General features: G+C 51.4%; 1 protein-coding gene across 3 annotated transcripts in view; it reads right to left on the reverse strand.

Annotated features, from left to right (window-relative positions):
- The window catches only part of XPC (XPC complex subunit, DNA damage recognition and repair factor), a 29263-nt gene that overhangs the window by 1906 nt on the left and 12119 nt on the right, over positions 1–15238 (reverse strand). Inside the window, exons 5-16 of one of the 3 annotated variants that reach the window (XR_015248228.1) lie at positions 15043–15127; positions 13752–13909; positions 13138–13258; positions 9765–9854; positions 7426–8316; positions 5832–5992; positions 2977–3058; positions 1913–2047; positions 1653–1822; positions 1041–1134; positions 724–803; positions 186–594 (exon numbers count right to left, since the gene is read on the reverse strand). Coding sequence is in view for 1 of the 3 variants with exons in the window: in XM_086697325.1 (XP_086553451.1) it covers positions 186–275; positions 1041–1134; positions 1653–1822; positions 1913–2047; positions 2977–3058; positions 5832–5992; positions 7426–8316; positions 9765–9854; positions 13138–13258; positions 13752–13909; positions 15043–15127 (2077 nt within the window). In the remaining 2 variants the exon portion in view is untranslated. Of the gene's footprint in view, positions 1–185; positions 804–1040; positions 1135–1652; positions 1823–1912; positions 2048–2976; positions 3059–5831; positions 5993–7425; positions 8317–9764; positions 9855–13137; positions 13259–13751; positions 13910–15042; positions 15128–15238 lie in introns of all 3 variants that reach the window. The other 2 variants (XR_015248229.1, XM_086697325.1) reach the window with 2 other exon arrangements.

Below are 15238 nucleotides of genomic sequence, written 5' to 3' on the forward strand. Positions count from 1 at the left end.
GACTGGGGTCTCGAAGAGCCGGCTGAGGCTCATTTTAGGGACACCTTTCCCAACAAAATAAGGACACGGGGCCTCAGAGACACAGGACCATGGTGTCAAAACATAAGCCATCTCTGGGCAGAATCTGGGCCCATGGTTCAGAGTCCCACTTGGGCTTGTCTTCTTTCCAAAGGAGCCACACTGACCTTGTCCCCGTAGCGAATCTTCAGCCTCTCCCTGATGAGCAGTCCTTTGACCAGCAGCTTCCAGTTCCCGAGGGCCCGCTTCTCCCTTTTCTGCAGGCAGAATAAAACGGAGGGCACAAAACGTTAAGTACTGCCATTTTCAGGAAAAATGTCAAGATGGAACCTGTGAACATATGAAGATCTGAAAAAAGATTTTGAGCTTAAGTGAGTTTCTCAGTTGTGCAAGTCTGTTTCAAAATCGATGTGACTGGGGCACCTGGGTGGCTCAGTTAAGCACCCAACTTCAGCTCAGGTCATGATCTCATGGTGCGTGAGTTCAACCCCCACATCGGGCTCTGTGCTGCCAGTGCAGAGCCAGCTTCGGATCCTCTGTCTCCCCCTCTGACCCTCCCCGACACGCACGTGCACTCTTAAAAATAAACATTTAAAAAAAAAATCAGTGTGATTTATAAAATGAGGCACATAAAAGGCAGCAAAACAGAAGCCTCTTGTGAACTGTTAGAGACCCTAACATCCTCAAGGAGGAGGCCATGCAGACCCGGACCACGGGCGATTCCTTTCAACAGAGGCAGGTGTGGCCAGCAGGTGCAGGGTCCCCAGAGCTGGGATCCAGGCAGACTGTGGACAAGGATGGTGGATTGTGAGGTGCAGACAGGACCCTGTTCACCGGAGCTGGCTCCCTAGGGTGCCTTCCACAAAGTGCAAGAGCTGGAAAGAGCTTTCAAGCGCACATAGTCTCCTTTCATTCACAGTGCAAGTGAGGCCCCTGCCCCACCTGGGGGCTTGCGTCCCCCTGCGACTCTGCTTTCGCACCTCAGGCCCCCCACCCAGGCCCACCCTGGCCAGGCTGCTCACCTCCTTCTCCTTCTTTTCGATGAGTGCCTGCTCATTTTCCCAGGCAGCCAGGAGCACGTCTTTGTATTCCTCACAGACAATGTAGCCGTCAGTTCTGTGGGGATGCAACGCGGATCGTCTTACGAGCCTGCCGCCTGCTCTGGCCTCTCCTCCTCCCCCCTCGTGGAGGCCAGCAGGTGGCTCCTAGGCACTCAGAGCCCTGAAGGATTCCCTGCATCAGCCGCCCACAATCCCAGCCGCAGCACCGTCCGTGCAAAGGAAGGCCTGTGGACCCTAACACCGCATCTTCTTCCCCAGGCCTGCCTGAGACACCTGGGAAGAGGGCTCCCACCCCACCCCATGGGAGGACAGAGGCCACCAAGCAGGAAGCATGCTGTCACCACCCCCAGGAACTGTTTCCATCCAGCATCATCGGCATGCTGGTTTCAGTAGTTTTGCTGCCTCTGGTTGGAAGCCAGAGTAGAAGTGTGAAAGTAAAAGGTAAAGTGCTAAGGCTGACTTTGCAAATCCAGAGTAAAACCTGGAAAATGGCCTCCACCCTCACACGGACTTCCTGCCCCTTCTCCAGGACGCCCCGCCCCTCCTGGCCTCCATGGAAGGCCCCGCACGCACATGGGATGGGAGTAGCCTTTATGGAAGTCGAAGCCAGTGATGGCCTGGACACAGTCAATGTCCAGCTTGCGGGCTATGCGGTGCAGGTTGGGCAGGTTCAGCTGGACACAGCCGACAGGCATCATGCTGGGCAGGAAGAGGTACACGTTCCCAAATTCATTCCGGGGGACCTGCAGAGTGGGGGGGGGGGGGGACACCAGGTCGAGCCAGCTGCAGAATGGAGTGGCCTGGGTCCTGACCCCAGTGAGCACCGCCCTTACCTTGCCGTCCACAGCCACAGGGGGCTGGTACTCCTCCGTCTGCCACCTGCCAAACAGACCCAGGTCATTTTGGTCCTGCAGCTGGGGCTCGGCGAGGCGGGCTTTCCGGGCCCGGTTGGAATAGCCCTTCACCATCTACGCCAGAGGGAACAGCCAGTTTATGACACAGACACCCACTTCCTAAGCACTGACTGTATACGGGCCACTGTGCTGAGTGCTTTACAACCGCAGCCTCATTTAACCGCCCCAACAAACCTGAGACGGGTGTGTTTTTTACCCCCTTTACAGGTCCTAGTACCACCAGGACCCCTCAGGCCGCTACCACTAGCCAACGCCTGCAGAGCGCTCCCCGTCCCAGGCACTCGGCCCAGTGCTTCTGTGTTAGCTTATTCAGCTCTGCCAACAAAGCCAGCAGGTAGGCTCTGTCACTGCGTTTTACAGAGGAGCAGCCCAGGAGGTATAGAGCGTCCACCTGCAGCGGCAGCTCCCGAGGGCCAGACCTGGCCTTTCCCGGCCATGCCATGCTCTGCGCTTTCACCACTCACGGGGTAACTGGACTCAGAAATGAAGTCACTAAGGCCCCACGGCCAGGTGAGTGACAGTGCCAGGATTCACACCCGGAAATTGCCTATGTCACGCACCGCGCAAGGCGCGGAGTTTGGGACCCACGGCACACTCCCCAAGGAGGTCTAGTGGCCAAATGTTTCACTCGGGAGGACTGGCTACAAGGCTGCATAACTTCTACAGGGAGGAGTGGTATGGGCGCAGCGTAAGGGGCTAAGGACTGGCGCCTGGGCACATGAGCTGCTCCAGGGAAGGGTTTTCTGTAAAGGGTCACCTGCAGCCTCTGTTTTCCAACCCTTCAAAAACATGAAACTTCTTGCATGCTCTGAATGATCCATACCTGGCAAATTCCTCATTCAAGTAAGCCATATTTGAATGCTTTTCCCTTCCTCCAATCTTTCTCAAGCCAGAAAAGTCAGACTTGGGTCCCTCTCCTGGGCGCGCACTCAGCAGCCCTTAGTGCCCACGCCTCTGCCCTCTGCGCGCCCCCCAGTGGTTACCTTGTAGGGCACTTCTCCCAGCCTCACCACTCTCGCTTGTTTCAGCCACGTGTCCCGGGAGTGCAGGGTATGCACGCAATCCCTGCAGGAACCAACAGGGGGAGACACAGGACAAACTCAGTTCACACGCACCGAAGAAACGCTGTGTGCACAGAGGCAAGGCCTCACACAGCCTCTCAGAAGGATGCTCTCAGCCCTCAGTTCTCTCCTAAGGCCCTGCTCCTGAGGGAACTGGGGGACCTGCGTTAGGCAAACAGCTAACCTGGACTTCCTATCTTCTGGGGGAATGCATCCACTTACAAGTCCTGACCTGATGGAGTTATCTGTCTGTGTTAGGCTTCATGCCAAGGCCCCCCCACTTCTCCCACAGTGAGAGTCCCTTTGCAGCTTGTAGAGGACAAGATACCTGAACAAGTGCGTGGTTGCCGAAGGCCTGGTCTGCTGCTAAACACAGAGATGGGGGCAGGGACGAGTGTCCAAAGAAGGGGCAGTGAACCCCAAGGAAGACTACACGGAAACTATACTAAGCTAATGAATTACCACGGAAGTAAGATCCATGCACATGAGAGAGTCATTAATTCCCAGCAGCCTGATTAGAGAGAGCCTCTGGTTTCACTCTCCTTCCAGAGCTAAGAGCTATAGCCGAGACTGGCAAGGCGACTTTCCAACAAGTTTCAACTGCCGTCCTCACTGCGCCTTCTTTGACAGGGCACGGCCGTCTCTTCCTCAGCTGGCAGCCCTGAGCTCTGTCCAGAGCGCGGCTCCAGTGAGCAAGGGCACTGAGTGCCCTTCCAGTGCAGAAATCAGGCCCTTCACCGAACGCCCTGAGGCTGAACTTCGGCACAGGACGGGGCACAAGGGGCGCACTGCCTCCTCTGTGCCACTGCCTAACGGAGTGACCCCGGACAAGCCACTTTCCCTTCCTGATCCTCAGCGTCCTCCTCTGTCGATCAGGGGTAATGAGCTCTGTCCTCTCTGCTTTGCCAGGTTGCTGGAGGACCAGACACGTTCCAGGCCCACAGCGCGGGGGCAGCGCTCCTCTGTTCACAGCATCCCTGTCTGAGCTGGGAGCGCTACCCACACTCCTGCCGAAGGCAGCCCATCTCCGATTGCCCAAAGGAGTAATTATGTCGTGGTCACGGTCTTAGGCGGGGCAGGCGGGCACTATCTGGACATTCCCAAGGAGCACAGCGGGGAAGTGGACACAGCCGTGTCGGAATAAATCTCGGCTCCTATTTCACACCCATGAGGGCAGCTGTGACTACAAAAACCAGGACACAAGTGTCGGCAAGAGTGTGGAAATATTGGGATCTTGTCCTCTGCTGGGGAGACTGTAAAACAATGCAGGCTTTGTGGAAAACAGCGTGTCGGTTCTTCACTAAGTGAAACACCCAAGTCCCACCCCAAAGAGCCGGAAGCAGCGTCTCAAAGAGACAGCTGCACAACCCCTGTCCACAGCGGCACGGTTCACAAAAGCCAGGAAGGAAAGCAACAAGTGTCCACCCCCTGGACGTCAGGCACACAAGGACAAATACTGCATGGTCCCACTCATGCGAGGTCCTGAAAGGAGGCAAATGCACAGAGACAGAGAGTAGGCGGGTGGGTGCCAGCAGCTGTGGGAAGGGGGGCGGGGAGTTAGTGTTCAACGGGGACAGAGTCTCAGTTTGGGAAGATGAAAAAGTTTTGGAGATGCGGGGGGGGGATGGTTGTACATTTAAATGTACATTATACGTACATATATGTACATTACATACATTATGTGTGCATTATATGTGAATGTACTTAACAGCAGCGGACTGCATGCTCTCAAAGGGTTAAATAGCACACTTTGCTTGGTGTCTTTTACTACCAGAAAAACTGTCCACCTCTAATGCTTTCTTCCTATGGCGGACATGGTGGTTCCTGCGGATCATGCTGGTACTTTCTTCCTACCAGACCTCCTCTCCCGCAACCGCGTCAGGAAGCCTGTGCCTTACCGCCTCGGTTAGGGCGGCCGGGCCCCGGGGGCCTCTCGTCGTAGCTGAGGCCCTGAGCAGGCTGGAAGACGAAGTCCCACCACAGACCCTGAACAGGGGCTGTGGCCGTCTCCCTGCAGGGCTGACTCCTGCGCACAGGACTCACTCCACCCACCTGTGTGATTTCCCGGTTTCCTGGTTTTCTCTTTCCTCTACTCTACCTTTGGTCTTGCATTACCATGTTTTAAAAAAATCACTTGTTAGTTATTATTTCTCTCATCTGCTATTTCTTAAAAGTGCTGCTTCTACATTTCTCTGTTCCACACATTAAATTGACATTAAAGCGATTTGTTTTCATTTTGTGTATATTTTACATTCATTTTCTCTTATTCCCTTCCCCCATTCTCTGGCAATTTTTTTTTTTTTTTTGGGTGTGGAGAAAATATACATAAAATGTATCATCTTCACCGTGATTAAGTGTGCAGTTCAGTGGCATCAACTGCATTCACACTGTCGAGTAACCGTCCCCACCATCCATCTCCAGAACGTTTTCATCTTCCCGGAGAGAAGCTTTGTCCCCATTAAAATATCCACTCACTTTGTCATGATCAAATCTTTTCTTCCTTCTATTTTATGGGTATGTTTTTTTATTCTTATACAGACCTTGTTGTACTTTTTATTTTTTCCCATAACCTTTCTTCACCTGCTGGTCTTTTAATCCTTGTTGTTCTCATCTTTAAGCTACAATCCCTCTACCCACGTCCCACGTGGGATGGCATGCACACACACCAGAAAGCTCAACCCTTCTGACTAAAGGGCTGACATTAGCAGCCCCCTCCCCCAGAAGGCCGCTAGTCCGGGGCCATCGGGAAGACAAAGCCACCGGGCCGCCTCACGCACCTGGAGTAGACAGCCTCTCCTCGACAATACCCCAGAATGGCGGCTGTCTCGGGGTAGATGGCCTCGTATTTCAGGAGATGCCTCTTCAGGGCGTACAGAGGGTGGTTCTTATACGTGCCAATGACCGTTGGCAAAGGCTGGCCCAGGTGCTTTGCCTGAAACTGCAAAGGCCAGAGAGACAACACTGAGCATGTCTGGAAGAGGAGGGGAGGTCTGAGGTGGGCGATCCTTAGACCCCCTTGTTCGGAAACAGTGGAGCAGAGGTTTAACAAGCACCAGTAACAGTAACGTCCCCAGATAGATTTTAGATAAATCAAAAGCTGCAGAAGCATGTAATTCTGTGGCTCGTGGCAGCTCAGAAGGGTCACCTAACCTATCCACTCTCAGCGCTCAGACCCCTGGCAGCCCTCACAGAGCAACGCCTACTCTGTTCCTCGGGGAAGACACACGGGCTTTCTTCAGGTGGCCTCACGCGGAAGTGACACCACTAGCCTGCAGTGCGCGTGTACTTGACCCTGCTCTCCCGGGACACTCAAAGGGGCCATTCACGCTGTGTGACTCGGCTCAGTCCGCTATAACTAGTACTTGTTCTCCTAGCCCTTCTTCAAGGCTCTGGCTTTCTCAGTGGGCGATTCCCCTGCTGTAGTTCACATCCTATTCCCCAAAGGCCCTGCGCCTTCCCTGGCATCTTTCTGGACGGCCCTTGTAGACTGGCAAGGCGGAGTGGTCGGGAGTAGGAGCGCGGTCAGCCTCCACCGCAAACACTTTAGTCAGGACGCCACCTGCACAATTCCCACCTCCCCATCACTTCTGAGTAAAATGAGCCCGAACGCCGCCAGACTGAACTCTCAGCAGAGTGAACTGCACGGCTACGGGGAGTGGCACATAAACCCACGCTTCACCAGTCCTGACAAGGTGGGACTAATCCGTTGGCAAATCTGGGCAAAGGCTGAGCTCTACCCAACATAACTCATGCGTAAGGGGCTCGGGTCAATGGGGAGTCCTAGGACACACACAGTGTACTATGTCTTAGCAGTCTGCTTCCCAGAGTGCCTTCCGGAGTCCCTCCCTTCCCAGGAGAGGAGTGTTCTAGATCCCAGGAGAGGAGTGTTCTAGATCCGAGGAGGGACATTTGTGTGTGTGTGCTCCTTTGAGTGTGCATGGGGGTGCACAGGCGGGGACACAGAGGACCATCACATTCATGAGTTTTTCTTCACGGAGTGCAATTTATAGGACTTGCATAAATTATTTTCAAGCTCCAAATTTACAACTAGGCAATAACTAAACACACACAGTATATGCCTTCAAACCCAGATAGACACGGGTTCAAATACGAAGGCAGTTTATCTCTCAGGTCCTATATTTTTAAATGGTAAAATTAAGGCAATAATGATCCCAGCTCTATAGTACTGTTGTGATAATTATAGGAGCTCACACTCAAAGATAACCCCACATGGGGCTGGGCACATATAAGGTACACCAAGATGGGCCTCGAACCTGTGGCAGCTGAGGCCTTCCCTCTGAGTCCCCCTCCTCCTCCCTCCCTGCCAGTCTTCCCTCAGTCCTCCTCCTCCTCCCTCCCCGCCAGCCTTACCTCTGAGTCCTCCTTCTTCTCCCTCTCCACCAACGGGCTCTGATACGGTCTCAAGGTTTCAGCCCACCACTTGGCATCAACTCGGCACTTGCGGGTTGTGGTCATCCAGGCTGGGTCGTACCTCTGGGTGACATCCCGGACCCAGCCGTCACCGTCGATGCCCACCACGTAGGTCATGGGCTTGGTGGCGTACTTGTAACAGGTCACGGCCTGGCCCACCACACCGTGCACACAGTCCACACACACCCACTTTTCCTCCTGCTCACAGAACACCTCCAGCCACTGGTCTCTGCCGGCCGCTGCCCCTCTCTGTGCCCCCTCACCATCACTGGAGATTTTCTTGCCTCGCTTGCTCTTACTGCTCGAAGAGCTCGTGGACGCTGCCGGAAAGCCAGAGCGCCTAGGGTGCCTTCCACGGTGGCTCCTGGAGTCACTCTTAGACCCTGCCTTTGTCCTCTGGGGGCCCGGGGCCCTCCTCTGCCTGGGAAGGCCAGGCTCAGAATCCTCATCGGATGAATGACGGGCTTCCCCACTGGACGGCTCGAAGTCAGAGCCGCTGCTGCCCCTCTCACTCCCACTCTCCTCTTTGTACGACACCCTGGAGGCCACCTGCCGCTCCTGGCCCTGCCGACGCCTCCGGGGGCCCTCCTCCTGCCCCCTCGCCTTGCGCTCCTCTTCCTCACTGGAGGAGGGCCCACGCCGTTTCTTCCCAACCACGGCTGCCTTGCTCCTCTTCCCTCTGGCGCTCGGACTGCCAGTGCCCGCAGGAGTGCTCTCTTGTCCGGTCCCCTTGCCGCTCTTGGGTTTAGCTTGGTTTTCCGGAACTGGGCTGGAAGTTTCCAAGGAGCCTCCGGGACCCTCTGTAGATCTCTCCTTGGAAGCTTTCTTTCCCTTAAACAGAAGAGGAATTTTTGTTTTTTCCTTTTTTTTTTTTTTTTGCTAACGATAGGAGATCCTATAATCTACCAGGCCCAAGTCACCGGCTATAGAACCCATGTACACAGGATGTCTTCAGCTCAGACAGTGACAGGCTGGCTCGACTTTAGGACTGTAAGACAGCATTCACTGAAATGCAAGGCACCTTAGACAGGCCACAGTGTGACTCTTTCCACTCTGGAGTGTGGCCCGGGGAAAAGAACACTGGAAACAGACAAACCTGGGCTCCAATCCCAGCTCTGTTTCTCCTTTCTTCTATGGTGCCAGTAAAGTATGCAGACGTTTATTCACTTGCTTTCAAATATTTTTTACATATAGGCTTATTATACGTAAACACCTATAAACGTCTCCGTATGTACCCATAAACATATCATTAGGTACGTATGAACCTCTGAATCTCAGTGTCCTTGGCAATAATACCCACCTTGCACACAATGTACCTTTTTTTTTTTTTTGGCACATAACGTATCTTGCAAACAAAATACTGACAGACTTAATAAAGTTGTTGCATTAAGAATACAGAATTTCAGGGGCGCCTGGGTGGCGCAGTTGGTTAAGCGTCCGACTTCAGCCAGGTCACGATCTCGCGGTCCGTGAATTCGAGCCCCGCGTCAGGCTCTGGGCTGATGGCTCGGAGCCTGGAGCCTGTTTCCGATTCTGTGTCTCCCTCTCTCTCTGCCCCTCCCCCGTTCATGCTCTGTCTCTCTCTGTCCCAAAAATAAATAAACGTTGAAAAAAAAAATTAAAAAAAAAAAAAGAATACAGAATTTCAGGGCCGCCTGGGCGGCTCAGTCGGTTGAGCGGCCGACTTTGGCTCAGGTCATGATCTCATGGTTTGCGAGTTCGAACCCTGCATCTGTGCTGTCAGCACAGAGCCCACTACGGATCCTCTGTCCCCCTCCTTCTCTGCCCCTCTCCCACTCATTCTCCCTCTCTCAAAATAAATAAATAAATAGATAAGTAAACTTAAAAACAAAAAAAATCCACCTCTGACACTACGTTTCAGACCGTGCTAACAGTGCAGTGAGTACAGCGCCGAGCCTCCTCCTTAGATGATGGCGGAATGCAGAGTCCTTCACCCGCTATCACTCCACACTGACGAGGAGGAGGTGGAGGGGGAGGAGGATGGGGCCTTTCTACTGCACCTCACGGCAGAAACTAACCCACCAAGGAGCCAAGATCTCTCTCAGGCCCCTCTCTACACCCCAAGCTCCATCAAGCTCAGGCTGCTGGAGGCCCACTGGTGTCCAGTGTCCCCAACACAGGGGACATGCAAGGCAGGCTCCAAGAGGCCATGCCCTGTGAATAACAACCCTTGAAAAAAGTCCAATGACCAATTTTTTTGTGAAGTGCAAGAATTTCTCCCTCCTTATTGACACAACTACCCTCTGGGAGAACCCCACCTTTGCTGTAGGTAACTTCAGAGGAACCGGCTGCAGAGACAATACCAGTCGGGTGGGGAGCTGCAGGGCCCGGAGAATCAGTAAAAATATCTACAATGAAAAACAATGACACATTTATTCTAAGAAAAAAAAAATGAGGATTTAACTAATTCCATGTCGTTTCTTGTGGGTAGATTTTTATAACAGGGAAAAGTCAGAAACAACCAAGCAAGAGAGTCTGGAAACCTCCACACTATTAAAAATAATCCTGGAGGGGCGCCTGGGTGGCGCAGTCGGTTAAGCGTCCGACTTCAGCCAGGTCACGATCCCGCGGTCCGTGAGTTCGAGCCCCGCGTCAGGCTCTGGGCTGATGGCTCGGAGCCTGGAGCCTGTTTCCGATTCTGTGTCTCCCTCTCTCTCTGCCCCTCCCCCGTTCATGCTCTGTCTCTCTCTGTCCCAAAAATAAATAAACATTGAAAAAAAAAAAAAAATTAAAAAAAAAAAATAATAATCCTGGAGAGGGGCACCTGGGTGGCTCGGTCGGTTAGGTGTCCGACTTAGGCTCAGGTCATGATCTCATGGTTTGTGAGTTCAAGCCCTGTGTCGGGCTCTGTGCTGACAACTAGGAGCCTGGAGCTTGCTTTGGATTCTGTGTCTCCCTCTCTCTCTGCCCCTTCTCCCACTTGTGCTCTGTCTCTCTCTCTCTCTCTCTCTCTGAAAAATAATGTAAAATAATAATAATAATAATAATAATAATAATAATGCTGGAGAGATTTATCTTCGTAGAAAAATGGTTTGTTTTTTATGTGTAATGTTAATTTTTGTAAAAAAAAGAAAGTATAGAAATATAAACATATAAGTGTGTTTAGAAAAGGACCCATTTTGGGGATATGGGTGTTTACAGGTGATTTTTTTTTCCAGTTTATCTATCTTCTGATTGTTCTGTATTCAACATATGTCGTGCATGTGATTAAAAGAAAATAATTAAATGACATCACTCTAAGAAGAAAAAACAGAAAACATCATTATCACCAGATCCCCAAAGTCTACTCCATTTTCCATTTTTCCCACAAGGAGTCTTTCAACTGGAGGCGGCGACTCTAAAAATCTGTTACCCTGTAAGGATGGGAGCCTGGTTGGGGGAATAAACCTCCAAAAAGCGACAGTGACAAAGTATCTGAGCAAGATCTTCCCACGCGGACCTCAGGGACCCGCTTCTCCTGAATTACTGTAATGCCCAGCTGAGAAAGCCAGAAATAAGAGGGTGAGTTTTCCGTGAAAAGCCATGTTGTGACAAAAAAAAAAAAAATTACTTTTGCACGTTTCTTCTGAAGTTAAAAGCAGAGGGGGTGAGAAAACATCAAAGAAACCCAAATTGAGGGACCCTCTACAAAATTCCTAAGCAGTACTCTTCAAAAGTATCAAGATAGCAAGGACAAGAGAAGACTGAGAAACTGTCAGAATAGAGGAGACAAGGAGTCCTGGTGGATAAATGGAATTAGAATTAACCCATACATCCTCGGGCAATTGATTTTTGATGAGGGTGCCAAGACCATGCAATCCCCACTGAAAATCTTGTCTCTTCGGCCAACAGTGAAGATAACACAACAGATAGCTGGGAGAGTGGTCTCCTCAACCAAGGGTGCTGGGACGACTGTGTCTCCACATGCAAAAGAATGAAGGTGAACGCTCACCTCACATCATATATAAACAGTAACTCAAAATGGATGAAAGACCTATATGTAAGAGGTCTACAAGTATAAAACTCCTAGCAGAAAATAGAGGAAGAAATCTACGTGAGCTTGGATTTGGCAATGGATTTTTAGATATGACACCAAAAGTATAAGGAACAAAGGAAAAACAGGAAAACTGAACTTTCACAAAATGAAAACTTCTGCACATCAACAGACTTTATCAAGAAAGGGAAAAGACAACCTACAGAATAGGAGAGAATATCTGCATGTGTGACAGGTGCCTAGTGTCTAGAGTACATACAGAACTCTCACGATTGAACAAAAAAAAGACAGAGAACCCAACTAAAAAACAGGCATTGGATTTACTTGGGTATTTCTCTGAAGGAGGTATACAAATGGCCAATAACCACATGGAGACGCTAACCATCATGAGTCACCAGGGAAACGTAAGTCAAAACCACAAAGAGATACCACTTCACACCCCTTCGGATGACTACAATAAAAAAAAAATTTTTTTAAAGGAAAACAACAAGCGTTGGCGAAGATGTGGAGAAAGTGGAGTCCTTGCACCCTGCTGGTGGGAATGTGCAACGGTGCAGCCGCTGTGGAAAAGTCTAACGATTCCTCAAAAAGTTAAACGCGGAATGACCCAGCAACTCCACTCCTCAGAAGAAGTGAAAACAAGAGCTCGAGTAAGTACACATACGCACACGTTTACGGCAGTGCTCCTTACAACAGCCAAGAGATGGAAACAACCGAAATGCCCACCAACTGATGAATAAACAACATGTGGTCTATCCAGTCACAGAAGGTCACAGGTTGTATTGCTTCCACATGAAACATCCAGAACACGTAAATCCATGGAGACGGAAGGCAGACTGGTGGCTGCCAGGTGCTTGAGGGAGAGGGAGGAGGAAGCAGAATGCCGGGTAACTATTTAATGGGCACACGGTATCATTTTGGGGTGGGAAAATACTTTGCAAATATACACAGGAACAAAGACAGGGAGGAGAGAACTCAAATATTAATGCTTGTCCCTGGGAGGTGGCATTTTGGCATGATTCCTGGCCGTGTCAGATATCTGAGACTTTTTCAAGCCAGATCAGAAGACGGGTAAAGATGCCTGTCATTTGGGCTCTTAAGATCCAAGAAGTCTGGTCTCTTGCCCTGAACAAAGAGAAAAGCTGGAGCTCAGATACAAGCATACGTGATTAACAGGAATCTTTCAGGGGTAAAACTGCATTTCTACCTCTGTTTTTCAGACACAACAACATCTTGGTGGACAGAACTCTCCTCGCCGCACAGCAGCCGGCCAGCGTCGCTGCTCAAACTGGAAGGGAGGAAAACAGTTCCTGAAGGATTTCAGCAGCCAATGTTTGAAAAACCATTTCCCTGGGATGTCTGGACGTAATTTCTGGATATTTAATGGAAACAAGTCGAGGGCGCCTGACCAAAACTGAAGTGCTCTGTACTCCAGGACGGCAAGCAATAGTCACTGGTCTCGATCTGGACTCCAGGGCTTCCCAACGGAATGACCCTGAGAAAGTTTTTTGGCCTCTCTGAGCTTCAGAACCTATTTTTTTTTATCTTACAAGGACTGAGTAAGAACATGGAAAAAACTGGAACGGTATCTGGCACATGACTGCCATGGTCATTTGCTAACAGTCCTAAAGAACAGTGCTGCCAGGAAGACCACTTACGTGGACCAACTCTTCATCATCCCGCGCAGAGTAAATAGCAAATCTCCTTTCCAATGTGGTCTGTAGGCCATCTTGCTCGTTGGTTGAAAGGTCTGCATTAACTGTAAATGTTCCAATGAACCTGGAGAGAAGCCAGGCGTTCCCTGTGTCACAGGTCATGGCAAAGAGGAATGCTCGCTATTCTTTTATAGCCAAGAAAATCAGAAGGGATGGTCTCAGAAGGGAACATGAGCCTCGGCTGCCTATGCCCTGCTTTTCCCAGTCTGAGCGGCTTGACCCCTGCTCACCACTGAGGACCCCGTCACACTTCACATCCCTGGTTGCCTTCCCAGACCCCCAGCTGTTCCGTGCACCCACAGGCCCCAGCACATCCCCTCCTGAGCACTCCTACCAGCAAGCTACCCTGATGAACTGAGTGCACCGGTCTTCCCGGCCAGCCTGGGAGCTCTTCGAGGGCAGAGATCATGCCTGATGCTTCTCTGTCTTCAGTACTGTGCCCAAGGCCTGGCATATAGGATCCTTTCGGGGAAGGTGTGTGGAACTGACCTGCCCCCAGACTCTGAGAGACATAAGTCCTACACTGGGGCGCTGCAGGACGGGCTGGAAGGCCGTACCATTTCACCAGGTTCGACAGGTAGCAGGCATCCACGTTCTGAGGTGGCACTTTGGTAAAGCGAGCTGGGATGATGGACAGGCCGATGGCAAGCAGATCTGGCTGGTTGCAGATGTTACTGCGATAGAAACCATTTGCCAGCAGGCACAACAGGTGAACCTGGGAAAAAGGGGAAGATGGTAGGCTGAAAACCGGAGGGGTTTCTGCTGCCAGACTGAGTGACATTTTGTGGGCAGGAGTTCTTTGTTATTTCTACAAACGAGAAAGAAAAATTCCATGTCAGCCATTTCCCAAGACTTTGTCACCCTGTCCCCTCCCAACTTATTCCCTCACAGAAATAATCAAATCTCAAAATTGCAAAATAAAAACTTTTTTTTTTTCCTTTTAGAGGCATTGTCTTTTAGATATATGCTGTAGGATTTACGGATGACGTTCTACAACGTCTGGGGTTTGCTCCAAAAAGATTGGGAGGAAAAGTGAGTTGGGGGAGAGAAGGTCGAGGCCGCACAAGCGCCAGCAACTGTCCAAGCTGGGGGTCAGCACGGGTTCACCACGCTGCTAGCCTCCCAGCCCTGGAAGAACCCAGCCCCTCCCACTGCAGACCCCACGTGTGCCCTTCACCTGAGTTCCAACTGCTCCCCAAACTAATGAGATGATCACAGGACTGCTCCCCACCGCCCCACAGCTTTACATCATTTTCTCTGCAAAACCGTCTTCAAACCCACTTATGACCACCCCGTTTGAGTCAGTGGCTCACCCTTCTCCCCTCACTGAAGCTTACAATCTGGGAACCGTATTAACTCTTCCCCTGCTTTCACCTCTACCAAAAGGTACAAGCAGCACAGCTATCTCATATACTCCTCAAGGCTTTGGGGCGGGGGGGGGGGGTCTCATCTCTTCACTGTCCTTGCTCTGCATTCACCTCACCTCCATATTTCTGCGGCTGCTGCAGACACACGGGTCTCTTCCACCTCTGCCGTCTCTACCTCCTCTGGCTGCCGCTGCCGACCCGAGGGACATCAAAGTGCCCTTCCCTTGCTCTCCATGGGCCTCCGATGCACGCACCCCCCAAGATGCAGACACACTGGTCGTCCCGCCATGTGCTCTCAGCTCGGCCTGGGCAGTCCCCCCAGCCTCTGTCCTCTGCCCTTTCTCTTCAATAAAGCCTTCCTCCACCGCTCAACCCACGCCGATCCCTTTCCTTATTCCCAGGCTTCACTGAGACCAAAGTTCTGGCACCACACCACCTTGCCTTGACAGAGAGGACACTGTCCTTTCACCCCTGCCCTTACCTTGTGTGTGTCCTCACGGACTTCTTTACTGAAACGGTTCATCATCCTCCGAAGATATGTCTCAAACTCCATTTTTATCCTTTCACTGCCATGCATATGGAAAAATCCAAGGATGAAGTGGGAGACGGGCGACGCCTGACCCCAGCCCCCAGTCACTTCCTTTCCCTTGTGATGTCTCATGAATGGCGCCCCTTGT

The sequence above is a fragment of the Puma concolor genome, chromosome A2, assembly GCF_028749965.1.
Source record: "Puma concolor isolate L17-30 chromosome A2, mPumCon1.1.hap2, whole genome shotgun sequence".
NCBI classification, from domain to species: domain Eukaryota; kingdom Metazoa; phylum Chordata; class Mammalia; order Carnivora; family Felidae; genus Puma; species Puma concolor.